At 35.3% G+C, this 15,000-nt stretch overlaps 1 protein-coding gene across 1 annotated transcript in view; it reads right to left on the bottom strand.

The window, feature by feature from the left end:
• Positions 1–15,000, bottom strand: part of LOC136826938 (uncharacterized) — a 790,974-nt gene that overhangs the window by 16,708 nt on the left and 759,266 nt on the right. The window contains 2 exon segments of the mRNA XM_067084528.1: positions 1,268–1,459; positions 11,404–11,529. Coding sequence (XP_066940629.1) covers positions 1,268–1,459; positions 11,404–11,529 — 318 coding nt within the window.

Raw genomic sequence — 15,000 nt, 5'->3', positions numbered from 1 at the left:
CTGCTGTATTTTTCAAGACATTATCAAAACCAGGTGACTTGTATTTTTAGTCAGACTAAACACAGTTTTAAAACCATTTGATGAATGCCTACAATCAGGACATTTTCTGATAGGTAAAAGGAACACAGCATCTCTACCTCAGAATAAGAACACCGAAAGCACCCACGGTAACAATGGACAATACCGTAGGTTGGGAATGATCAGCCATGACACCAAAGCTTTACACAGAGGCCAATTTTTACTGAAGCTCTTGCGTGGCCTAAATCATGCATTAGATTCACTACTGAACGAAAACAAGCCACAGGCCCCTCACTGTATAAAGCAGTTACGAAGCCAAAATGCTAAATAAAAATGAACAGTTTCCTTATAGTTGGGGAAAGGGTGTTATTATAAAATTTTACATTCACAACGTATGGGAAACTGGGAGGTAATTTTTTTATGCCACAATTTTTGGAGGGGGTCGGAAGTTCTTAATCTTTTTTTTTTTCCAGCCAACGGCGCACAGTAAATGGGGAAGTAAATTGTGTGATTATTCTTAATATTTTGTTACAGGAATTCATCATTAAAAAATTTACAAATAGCGCATGGTAGACGGGGAGTCAAGATATTTAAATTATCATAAAAACTTTTTATTTCTAGCTTTACATCTCACTTTATCACCTCATAAGGTACTTAAGATTATGGTTATATAACTGCATGAACATCGCACTAGAAACTCGCCATTTATTAAGCTCTCGATAGTTAGCGGCATCTACTTCGGTAAGGACCCTTTGCGAAAGCGCGAAGCCTTTAAAAAGAAATCTAACACCACAACTAAATAGACAGATCGCGGAACATATAAATCAGCATTCATTCTGTGTATTATATACATATACATATATATATATATATATATATATATATATATATATATATATAAACTATATATATATTTATATATATATTATATATCGCGTATGTATAATATATAAACTCTTACACACACGCCATATATATATATATATATATATATATATATATATATATATATATATATATATATATATATATATATATATATATATATATTTATATACATATGAATGTACATACACGAAAAAAATAAGACTTTAACTCTGAACCAATTAAAACGAAGCAGACATTTAAAAGGACAATCAAACTGAACTAATCAAACAGAGTGCTAATTAAAATTAACAAAACGAGATAAATAAATAAACAAACAAACAAGTAAATAATAAATAAAAAAGAGAGAAGAGGTGACACTCACTCAAAGTTCGCCATGGTAACCGGAACGGAAAACTTTTGGATTCATTGTGTTCCGACGAGGCTTCGTTCGCATCGTTCGCTTCGCACACTTGACTCGGGCCACCGCTTCGTGTAACGTGGTGATGATGGTGGTGATGGTGTTGTTGTTGTTGTTGTTGTTGTTGATGTTGTTGTTGTTGTTGTTGTTGTTGGTCTGTTCGGGGGTACAAGGGGAAGGGCATGCATCTAGGGCATCAGTTAATTCAAGAAAAAAAAAAAAAATTTTTTTTGCAGAGAGACAGTCATGAGAATACAAGAGTAAACAATGCATTCAATAATATTAATAAATAATATTAATAAGAGAAAATTTCCTACACGGAAATACCTGAACCTCTGCATAACCACAGAACATTGCAAGGACTAGGACAACATGATTAATATCAAGGTGGTAACTAATACAAAATTATTTACAGTCATTCAGTACAAACAATCAGTAACAGGAAATGGCCTTTTTATAGGATAAAAAATAAGTGCTGAAAAAAATGGGTAGAATTACACAAACAGAAAAAAAATTTAAAAAGTGGGGGGACAAGGTAACTCTTTAAGTTGAATGTCAAACAAACTTTATTCCCTGTTAAGAAAAACAAGGAAAAAATACATTTAAATTAACTGAAAATCTTCAAAACAATCCTGATCTATTTATCTGAAAGAACTAAAAAGGAATGATTGAGTTCTTAGTCATTAAGAACAAAAAAAGAAATCGACAAAGCAGCAAATAAACCTTTTTCCACCCTTTGCATAACCTAAGATCTACAAAAGGGAGCTCAACCAAGGCACATAAAACTAATAAAAAGAGAAGAAAAATGGAAAACTAATAGGAGACAACAACAAAAAAAGAAAACGAAAAATAAAGAGGGGTTAGCAACAATTTCAATTCCATCTTTTGAAACCTTATACATACACATACACAAACACACACACACACACACGTCTCTCGTCTTCAAATGCATTTGAAAATCGAGTCAAAAATGGGCCTCACGAACGATAAGTGATGCAATCACAGGGAAAGTAAATCAGAATAAAAAAAAGATAGGAAGATTGAAATCAAGTTTCGCACTGGAAAAAAAAAAAATCATGATTTTTAAACGTTCGGAGGAAAAATATTTTTCCAGAAAACGAGTCTAACTAAGAATGGATACCTAGTGAAAGAATAAAATCAGACGTGGAATGAGAGAGAGAGAGAGAGAGAGAGAGAGAGAGAGAGAGAGAGAGAGAGAGAGAGAGAGAGAGAGAGAGAGAGAGAGATAACATATAAAAACGAAAAGGAAAGTTGGATTAACATAGATACCTAGTGAAAAATAAAATCAGACGTGGAATGAGAGAGAGAGAGAGAGAGAGAGAGAGAGAGAGAGAGAGAGAGAGAGAGAGAGAGAGAGAGAGAGAGAGAGAGCATATAAAAACGAAAAGGAAAGTTGGATTAACAGGTAAGAGGTAGAATAAATCTGAATGAAGATACTGCACTATAGAGGGAAGGGGAAAGGAAGGGGAGGAAAAGGGTGGGAGGGGGGTGGGTGGCGGCTACTAAACAGTGTGAAACTTAAACCATTAACAATTTAATTAATTAGGGATCCCATGACAAGCTACAAAACTCCTGCATACAATTAATACAGGTCACAAATATTATATATACAAAACAGCGGTTTATATTTTCTAATACCTTGCATAGATAAACATACAGATGGAGCATTGCGAGTCATATGAAGGCCAGATAAATATTAAGTGGATACCTGCAACATAGTGGTTACACATTCCCTAAAGACATACAGGAAACCTTCAGGCTACACTGGTGCAAAACAGTGTAAGTTTTCTTGTGCAACTGAAAATTATCATGCCTCGAGCAAAAACGACTGTCAAAAGGAAATCGACAATAGTAAAGGTCTTCAGAACTATCATATTTATTATCAAAGCAAAGCTCTGAAAACACAAGTCTAATCTACTTCCTTGAATGATCAATTGACAAGAACATTTATCATATCTTTTCCTCTAAAAATTCCATTAAAACTCTGAAAGCCCTCAATATCTACACGACAGTTTTATGTTATATTTCCCAAAGACCTTTATATCTTAATACTTTAACCAAGGATTTATCCTATATCTTTCGCCCACCTCACCTCCCCACAAAACACTGTATATCTTCATAATGACATCATACTTTTATGATATACTCTTTCCCAAGTAACTATAGATCTTAAAACTGCCGTGCCACTTTTGTGCTCAACTGTGCAGTATCCCCACCTATAAACCTGATAGGGGTATTTTACATAACAACACTCTCTTCCATAAGAAATGATCAGAATACCTGAGACATGAAACTTCAGTGTTCATAAAACACAAAGCTCCAAATGTATGCTCGACTATTATAAATTTATGATTAAAAATATCAATAAATTTGTAATACTGTACTAAGATAACTAAGTCTTCAAATTTTCAAGCAAATTAAATTTTCATAGAATTATGACAAGTAACTTCAAAAGATTAATTTTCCGGAACCGATTTCCTCTTTTGTCCTAGGGAGAAATTCAGTCTTATCAAGGAAACTGGTTAAAAGGATAAGTCTACTGATATAAGAGATTTTTGTTTTCTTTCATTAAATATTCCAGATTTTAGGGTTTTGTGATGATAAGAGACTAAATGCTGGATTCCAGAAAGTGGTGTACTATCTCATAACATGTAATAACTGTGGATATAATACTTCAGGAGTATTGCATTAAAAAATAGTTGAAAAACAGACAGAAATATGTCTTTCCCTAATATGATTACAATTAAAATTAAAAGAAAATCTACAATCTACTAGACAGGAGCACGAAAAATATCCTTTAAAATTCTAATCATGAATAATTCAGAACTACCTTGATGTATATATAAGTTCTAAAAACCTGTAGAATTACAACATGACTCCAATGAGCATAAACGTTTGCAATTTCCATTTTGTTTAGGCCTTGCAATCGATCAACAATGGAAGCACCACCAAACCTCATCACAGAACTGAAAACGCCTTTACTTTCGCGATACCTGACTTCTTTACTATATCAATCTCAAAGACATTCTTCTTTTCCTGTACCTATCTGAATATATCATAAAGCTAAGTTAGTCACCGAACCAAAAATTACATGTAATGTGGAATAGCCAAGAATAACAACATTAAAATGGAAAACACCAATTATAAAATCAACAACAACAATACCAGTAAAACCAACAATCACAACAACAACAATATTATTAATAATAACAACAATAATAGTCGTAATAATAATAAACCGTTACTCTGTGCATAGCCTAAACGGGAAAGAAATCACTGGCAAAAATTTCCCCGTGCATTGGCGCTGGAAACAATACCTTTAAAAATCAAGAGTGCTTAATCCAAGCCATAGAGAGCATGGTGTATTCTATGGAAAAATGCATTACGTTCATATATCATAAAAATCATTTTAGAAAAAAAATGAAACAAAAAAATACTAACCATTTAATGTGGTGGCGTCAATGCATAAGGGCTTTTTTTTTTAAATATTTACATTATATACGTTCGTTTACTCGAAATGCTGGAACTCTTTGCTTTCTTTCCTGTTCCCCTGATCTTTATCAGACTGAGAAGATACCCATCTTTGTTGGTTTGCGTTCATATATTTCTCTTGTGCAAAGCTGCATATGTGGGTTGTTTTCTTTTTGTAATGCGTTCTTGGGAGTGTATAAACACTGTATGAACGCATTATGTATGAAGGTATATGTATATATGTGTATATATATATATATATATATATATATATATATATATATATATATATATATATATATATATATATAAAATATATATATATATATATATGCATGACATATATGTATGTGTGTGCAAAACAGACAACAACAGAGACAGACTACTGTACAATAACGCGAGGACGCCAATTCGAAATCAGGAAGCGAACTGCCGTAGAGTTTTTCATCCGCTGTTTACCCTGAACTACTGTGTAATACCTTTACTCCACCTGGAATAATTCGAGTATTATGTCATTTGACATTTTACTAGTACCGTCCGTATCCTAACTAGACACTGACAATACGGCTTAAAATTACCCATTTATTATGGTGTAACTTACAACGCAGTTAAAATATTACCCTTTATCCATTACGATTCAGCTGAAGCATTTGTTAATTTTCAACTCAAGAACATTAAATAATTTGAACGGGGGAGCAGACGGCAGTTAATCAAAATATTAAGTCTAATCCAAATCACTACGGAACAGGGAATATTATTTGGAAAAAGAAAAAATTGAAGTCAAACGATCAAACTTAAAAATCGGAAGCAAGATTACACGTGGATAACTTAAATTTCAAGGAATATAAAATGTTAAACTAAGCATTATAATCGACAAGTGCTTGAAAAGAGACTCGCCGATATATATATATATATATATATATATATATATATATATATATATATATATATATATATATATACATATATATATACATACACGTGTGTGTACGTGAGTGAGTGTACTGAGAATAAAATGGTCTATTTAAGACTGAATAACAATAATCACACCCTTAATCTATCCAATAAGTGCATATAGAAAAAATATTTACAGAGTAACACACACGAAACATACGAAAAAATGTCACGTGATGCCCTCCTAAGCTGAGGATTAAAAAAAAAACCCTACAGCATGCGCAAAGAAAAAAAAAAAAAAACCAGAAATGAGTTTGGCAAACAAAGTCCTTTTTAACCAACTTTCGAAGAGTTGGTGTTTTTTTTGGTCACGTTAACAGCTAGGCGAGTATTTCAATGAATTTAGCTGACGGAACCAAGAGAAGGGATTGCTATTACAGGACCACTAGTTGGAAATTATTATCTATAATAATATATCATTACTTCGAATGCTGGGAATTTGATCAAAATGGTACCTTTTATTGTTATTATTATTATTATTATTATTATTATTATTATTATTATTATTTTGGAAGAAGACCTTCTTTGAGACAAACTTCGTAAAAAATTATTATTATCACTTGAAATGATGAGAATTTTATCAAAACAGTACCTTATTATTATTATTATTATTATTATTATTATTATTATTATTATTATTATTATTATTATTATTATTATATGGTCTTTTTGGGGCACCCATACATGGCCTGAGAATGTTAGTTCAATGGTATGATTAAAATACCTAATAATTATCAAGTACTGTCATTTACAGCATAAAAAAAATCTTGATGTAGCTATGACTTTTCAATCTCTTCATTTTTGGTATACATACATACATATATACACATACATATATATATATATGTATGTATGTATGTATGTATATCCTTAAAAAGGGTACCATTCTTTATACGTTCGCGTGTCAAACGAAAAGCAACCAAATGGTACTTTCACCATATATAATAATAAAAAATATAATACAACAATAAACATTCCCATCTGTAATAAAAATGGCAAAATCTATACACCGCAAATCGCATTCAACGACACAAACCGAAGAAAACACAGCGACAGAATTATTCTTACGAAAAACAAAATGGACGCAAAATACTCGGCATGAAGAGGGCATCATTTTTTTCCACACATAAAAAAAAAAGGCCATACGTTCCGTATTGCCTCGCATTACATAATTTGCATCATTTCCATATTACAACAAAATCATCGAGAACCCGCTATCGGTGAAATTATGGGTCGGCATAATTATATCGTCAGACGAGCTGTTATTTCAAACGTCATTTCCTTTGTGGAAAAATTCTGAATCGTTGGACGTCGGTTTTACAGCCTTCCAAACTCATGAATGGCTGTAACCAATGGCTGAACTGACTACGGTAAGATACATTAATAAGAAATACGCGTACATGAAAATCCGAGGCCTTGATGAAAATCTACGTTGCTACAGGCAGTTTAAAGAAAGTTTCATTAGAAACCTTATCACGATGAACCTCAGTTAGGATAATTCAGGCTATCAATAACAACTTGACCGAAATTCGTGTAGTCCAAAATATATCCCTTATTTTTCCAACGAAAGTAAGAAAGCTGGCGAACTGAAAATCAACTTGGTCTGCCAAAGAAACCAAAATGATACGAACGCCTGTCTGAACCAATAACAACAATAATAATAACAACAATAATAATAACAAAAATAACTACGACGATCATCTTGTGTTTGTTCACAAGAATAACGACAGTGTCGATGGCGCTGGTGATAGTAACGCAACTGCATTATTAATTTGGGAACTACCCACGTTAAGAATCAGATTTTCAAAAATTAAGAGCATAAGTTTCATTATTAAACTGAACAACCACCACCAAGAGATTCACATAAAAAAATGAATGGCAAAAGTTTCACAGGTAATTTATGCAACCATCCACGTAAAAATCAATCATAAAAAATAGAATCAGTTTTCAAAAATGATCAGACAGGAACTTCATTATTACTTTGGACAGCGACAACAAAGTCATAAGAAAATTATGAACCAATGGCGACGGGATCATCGAAACGATAAATAGAAAAAAAAAAAAAAAAATTAATGGAAGGATTTTAAGAAATGCGTGTGTTCCTGCCAATGTGTGTTCTTAAAAGTATGAGATGGACAAGCAATTTGGGCTTTTATGAGCAACAGAAGCGAACGGAAAATATCCTTAACGCCAGCGAAGAAAAGGTGGAAAATAACACCTACAGCTTTTAAAAGACTTTAGTCGAATTAAACATAAAGTGAGGCCAAATTAGAGGTTAGAACTTGTCAGTAACGTATTAAAAAAAAAAAAGGATCTTTAGGACCTGGGTTTTTTTACTTAAACGCCAACGAACAAATAGAAAAAGAAACTCAAAGATCTCATATTATCTAAGAGAGAGAGAGAGAGAGAGAGAGAGAGAGAGAGAGAGAGAGAGAGAGAGAGAGAGAGAGAATCATTCGAAAACTGGCCGCAGAATGTGTCTTCATTAAAGGTGAGCGTCGAGTGCTTTCTAAAGGAGGAGGCCTAGGGAGCCGTTAGCAAGCGCCTCCGCGCCTCCAGAAGACTCCTTTAAGGCGAGAATAGTTTTAAAAATTTGACAGCCTATTCTATATTTTCTCAACGGGCCCTTAGGAGGAGGCTGCTACATCCATCTCCCCAAGATGACCTGTTCTTGTCGCAGGCCCGACTTGTTTCTCCTCCTCCTCCTCCACCTCCTTCTCAGGTGAGAGGCATCGACTTGCAGATCGTCGATATACTCAGTAAGACAATCAGTCAGTGAAGTCAGCAAGTAACAAACAAGTCTTCTTGATAAATGGCATCTGAAGAAATTAAGAAATTCTGCCACTGCCCTCTTGCCTTCGGTGAACTTAAACTCTGAACTAATGCTGCTGGTTCTTCGGTCTGGCTTTTAAATCCTGAAGTGATTGATGTACAAACGATTGATAAGCGAATCCATTCTAATTTGACGCTCTAATTAGTGTTTATGATTCAAGCAAAATCCACGGCAGATCGTCCGATTAAGACGCCAACAATTCTTTCTTGTCACTAATGTCATATGTACAACTTTTCGGCGCTTTTCAAATATTTCTGGATCATCTAAAATTCAAATTACCGTTTGCGACCATTTGTTAGTCACAATTCGACAGAAAAATCCCTAATTAGAGAACAGTATTACGAGCTATAAAAAATGACGGAATTTTAAAGGTTATTCTGTAATAATGTGCAATTTATGGATATGCAAATGAGTTACAAGGTCTCCATTATACTTCTTGGCGCGGATGAAAAAAAAAAATACCCGATGATAAATCATAAAGAAAAAGTACTGAGGAATGACTCCCCATTAATAAATACATGCACAAACAAAAAGTTATATTTTCGAAGCACTTATCTAATTGATCACCACATCTATGGACGCAGAATGGCAATTTTGGTGGTTATAATCGTAACACACTCATTCATAAATTCCAAACTCCCCCCTTGAGTTAACTACGCAAAATTTCTACGTAAGCTTTCTAGTGCATCGGCGCCACTGACCATCATTCCTGCGACGACAGATTACTATTGTACTAAATCAAGCTGTCGATCATCTCCTGGAAGTAAGCTAAAGCATGCAAGCATGCATACATTCACTGCACGCGTTTCCGTGAATCGCCTTCAACAAAAATCGTTCTTCTGGTGCCAAATCAATGAATAAAATAAACAATTCTATCATATCTCATGAATCTGACGAGCAGTCGAGTGACTTTTCGTGATATGACAAAACACGGATCCTTCCGGCGCCGACGACGACCATGGTTTTTGTAAAGACAGGCTGCACTAAAGCGATCACTTGGTCGTTTGTTATAAATCCGCCAAGAGTATCGCAAAGAGTCAGAAAAAATCCCATTTTTGGCCATAGATGACCATTTTATTTGTGACGCCAAATCAGCTTACCAAATCAATCAGTCGATCATTTCTCGTGATTGCTGAGTAACCGGGAAAGTCTTTTGTCATTTTAACCGTTCGGCGACAAGTACCAACGTTTTTGCGACGCCAGATTATTACTGGACCGAATCAACCCGTCGATATTTTTTAGTGAATCTGTTGAGTAACAAAGCGAGTTTTTGCCATTTTACACCACACACACACATGCGCGCGCGCGCGCGCACACACACACACACAGAAAGGCCTCCTTTCGCCGATATTATTAGACCACGAAGGGAACGTGTCCTCACTTCGGATGAAACTGGCCACGTCGATGTTTCCAATCAATCGGAAACAATGCAGGAGGGAAAACGGAAAAAAGTAAGAAGAGAAAAATATATTTTCTCTCCAAGAAGTCCGTCGTATCTAGCCAACTCGCCCTTAAGGTGGTGTGCTAATGAGATGGCTTAGAAAGTGAATGATAAAAGCGGAAAAATGACACATTTTTTCCCCTCGATATGTCATGGTTTGACGATATTTTTTTTTCATACTGAGCCACTGACCCAAAATGTCTACTGTACTGTCGTTTCAATGCTATTTTCTTTCTGGTGGCTTTGAAACAGAAAGGTAATTATAGTAAAAGTTGAAGGAAATTGTTGTCTACGTCACTAAGTTGTTGTGTAAGTCATTATAATACCACAACTAAAGCAGGAATTTAGCAAAATGCAACGCTAAATATTTTCTAGAGGCAGCGACTTTAGGCATATAGTCTAACAAGTCCACGTTGTGGACAGTGAGCGAGTAAAATAAAACATAGTATTCATTATATGTTTAAACAGAAACATATTATACAAAAGCACCTCACTACCAATGTCAAATAAACCGCATGATAAAGCAAGAAGAAAAAAAAAAACACGAATGAAGGAATAAAGTTCACTTATAGTCTAGGACACACCTCCAGCGACGCTGGAGCTTATTAACACCGCAGCAATAAAGAATGTAATGCATTCCCCACTGTCTTCAGCCACCCCTAAGAATATTGCATCCGAACTGAAGTGTCACAGCATTCTCAAGCGAACATTATGTACCCCTGCTGGGTCTCTCTAAAAGTCACATCCTTGACGCCGAAGTACCCCAGCAGAGTAAATACGATTACGGGTTTAACGATCCCAAAAATAAACCCCTGATTTAGCCCTAAACAACCATACAGCAATTCCATCAAAACCTTCATCTAATCGCCAGATGATTATCATGAACAACGGAAGTAATTAAGTAGCGGGGAAGAAATCTAATACCCAGAATTATCGAAGGGGAGACTGACGGAGGGGTGACACCAGAACAAAGATTAAAACGCATCGAGAGATAGATGGTCGTGCGAATCAAGGAAAATGGACCGCCGTTGATGCCAAAACATAATTATTCTTTTTATGGAAGCCATAAAAATGATTTTAGTGCATGGAGGACCCGCGAGGAGCTGCTTAGATCCAGGGTACGCAGATTTTTCCGTAGCCAGAGATGCTTAATCAGACACGACAAAGGTTGCTTATCTCGATGATTTGTGGCCTCGTCCTGGGCGCCTTCTGCAGGGCTCATATTTGATCAGAGGTCCTTTTAGCAAGATGATGATAATCTCAAAACAGGCCTGTTACTACCTCTCTCTGTCTCTCTCTCTCTCCCGCTCTCTCTCTCCTCTGTCTTTCTCCCCTTCAATGCTATAATAAGAATGATAATGAAAACAGTGAAATTCTTACCTGTGTGTTGGTGATGCGGAGAAGGTTGATGCAGATGGTGTAGGGGAACTAATGGGTTCATGAGAGAGGAACTCCCTACTCCTGGCTGTCCCAGGGGAATGGTTAGGATGGGCTGCACAGCGATACCTGAAATGGAAAGGCAAAAAATTAATGTTCATCAGGATTTCGTTAATGCGGCAATGTCTCAATTCTGCCAAGAAATAATTAAAATATGACGCTGTTAGCTGTACCTTAAGAAGATAGAGAAGACTATGGATAAGCAATACCTTCGGACAAAATAGGAAAGGACGCTATAGATTAGTTCCCTATTTACCTTACATTCTTTTTACCTATGACAGTATTCTGGCGAGATGATTCGGATAACGAGAGAGAGAGAGAGAGAGAGAGAGAGAGAGAGAGAGAGAGAGAGAGAGAGAGAGAGAGAGAGGGCTTGAAACACAACCGCTGCGTATGTTACGAAGAGTGTCTACGTAAATGCACGAGTTTATAACTTTCAGAAACATTCTTTTTTTCGCTTTCCCCTACTCTCCTCGCATCTAATTACCTTCAGCCTTCACCACAGGGTCCTAAGTAATTTACGTGGACAGTCGCCTTACAGTCTACAGTTTCCGACTGTAGAAAACGTTTGGCGTTACCTACATCTCCATTATTATTATTATTATTATTATTATTATTATTATTATTATTATTATTTGATATCACTTCCTCGTGATCTTAAATGGAAAAATGTTCTATATTTATTCAGGCTGATGAGGCCAACTGATCAAGTTGGCGAAAGCTTCCTGTATATAGCAATATACCACATACATTCTACAGCGGACTTTATTTTTCTATTATTATTATTATTATTACTGTACAGAGTAATGTAAGCCACGCGAATTATCGTTCCCCATAATACGCTACACAGTGAAAACAGCTCTGGTCATCTACATTTCTTAACAAATAGGCACAACTCGCTCTCTCTCTCTCTCTCTCTCTCTCTCTCTCTCTCTCTCTCTCATGACTGCAATCAATGCACATGCATTCACTTATGTACACAGGCAGCCAGTAAGAGCTTAGCTTTAGGCATTCTGTTTAAGTAGAAGCCACTGATGAGTATTTAGCGAAAATAGCTCGTTCGAAAAAATGGCCCAAAAGCATCGGAATTCCAACCAATAAAAAGGGAGGCAGCATCACACAGCTGATCATGTGCACGCATGCACTATACCTCATAAGTGCATACATAGCCCATAAAATTATACACACAAAGCATGTATCTTGTACACGCACACATATATACAGTGTACATATATATAGCTATATACACACACATTCATAAACACACACACAACACACACACACATATATATATATATATATATAAATGTATATATATATATACATGTATGTGTATGTATATATGTATACACATATATATGTATATATATTATATATAATGTGTGTGTGCGTGTACAAGATACATGTTTTGTGTGTACACGCACACATATATATACTGTATATATATAAATGTATATATATACATGTATGTGTATATATATATATATATATATATATATATATATATATATATATATATATATATATATATATATATATATATATATATACACACATATATACACACACACATTCATGCATCCACACATCACAAAACACAGAGGGGGGGGAGGATAGAGCGAGAGAGAAAAGTGAGAGAAAGCGAGAGAGAAGAGAGAGAGAAAGAAGAGAAGAGAATCGGAAGGGGTCAAACAAATTTATCAAGACATTATATCGATGATGGGAATTAATCACGACCGAACACAACTACTGCCGGATAGCCATGACCTGTGATTAGCCCCTTCCGAGATAAATATAACATTTACCTGAAGACATGAAATCTACGAAGGGGGGGCCGGAGGAACGCATCCTCCTATGCTGGGAATATGAGCTTTCGGGAAATATAAAACAACTCGTAAAAAGCCTCCTCACCTATGATAATTACTAGGGATAATTGGCACTGATTTATGTCGGATATGCAGAAAGAGGCCGCCCCTAACCCTAACCCCCCCCCACGTATTGATTATATTACCCTAGGAGGTCACAAAAACATGCGAACACTACTACTACTATGCTACTATTGCTACTAGTAGTATTTCTACTCTTGTAGCTCTCTCTCTACCTCCTTTTGTATGTATGTGTGTATGTATGCATTTATATATATATATATATATATATATATATATATATATATATATATATATATATATATATATATATATATATATATATACTATATAGTATACACAATTACATAAATAAATATATATGATGTATATACAAATATACGAGTATATATATACATGCATATCTTATATAATACATTTATATATATTTGTGTATGCAATTAAGCAACATGTTAACACACAGACACACACACACTCTCTCTCTTCTACAAACACAGATCTGAGGGGGTCCAATACATAAAAACATATAATGCAAGGAATTTTATTCCTCTCCCTCTCTCCTTTTTCCTCCCCCTTTACCTAAACAGCGAACGATGAAAACCAGAAAGAGAGAGAGGGAGAGGGGGAGAGAAGGAGAGAGGGAGAGAGGGAATTCGAATGCAATGTTGCACTAACACCCATTCGGACGTGAACGTAAAAGTTATGTAATACGCGGCACGTGTTAGCTTAAATAAGCGATAGAATGAAATCGAAAGTATAAAACCGGGGCTTGCGTGCTATGGGAGGGTTATCCAAATTGATCAAAACAGCCATAGGTCGGTATTGCTTAATTCCAAACAGCGTTCCATGAATTCACAGATTCATAATAAAAATGACCGGGGCTAATCATCCCCAAAATGGCGGGGTGAGAGAGAGAGAGAGAGAGAGAGAGAGAGAGAGAGAGAGAGAGCGCTATCACTCTACACTTATTTCTCATATATGCTTGCTGTAATTGTTTACAATTAATAAAACTGGCTTCGGGCGTTGGCTTGCAATTTCTGCCCAAGCAACGTGGTATATACTAGTATCTCCAAAGAAGTCAAAATGAAAGTTTACATTGAATCTGAATCTTATATAAACTTTCAATGCACACTGACCTTTAAGTTCTATATGAACAAACATTAATTATGTATATTGGTTAAAGTGATACCAAAATAATACAAAATTAAGAGAAAAATTCTACTGTTTTCTAAGGACACTTCAAGTTAAAAATTTCAATTTGAGCAACACAACGAGGACCAATAATCTTCAGGCCCCTTCCGGCCTCACTGCCATACACTAATATTATCAGCATCCATACAGAGCATACTTTACATGCTTTCATTATTAGAACGTATTAACTTTTTGACTGACTGAAATTGGATTGCTTTGCGCCGTTCTCTCTCTCTCTCTCTCTCTCTCTCTCTCTCTCTCTCTCTCTCTCTCTCTCTCTCTCTCTCTCTCTCGTTTTTACACAAAGGCAAAGGGCGATTTCATTTTGCAAATGGCGTGTATATTACTTCTACAACATAAACTCAAAATTAATATCGGGAGATAAATTTAATCATTATTTCTCTTGCATGCGGAATGCTGCACAACTGTAAAATCAAATAATGAAAATACGTCGACCGGAACT

The sequence above is a fragment of the Macrobrachium rosenbergii genome, chromosome 41, assembly GCF_040412425.1.
Source record: "Macrobrachium rosenbergii isolate ZJJX-2024 chromosome 41, ASM4041242v1, whole genome shotgun sequence".
NCBI lineage: Eukaryota > Metazoa > Arthropoda > Malacostraca > Decapoda > Palaemonidae > Macrobrachium > Macrobrachium rosenbergii.
The sequence above is the reverse complement of the archived record's forward strand: the minus strand, read 5'-3'. Positions and strand labels throughout refer to the sequence as shown.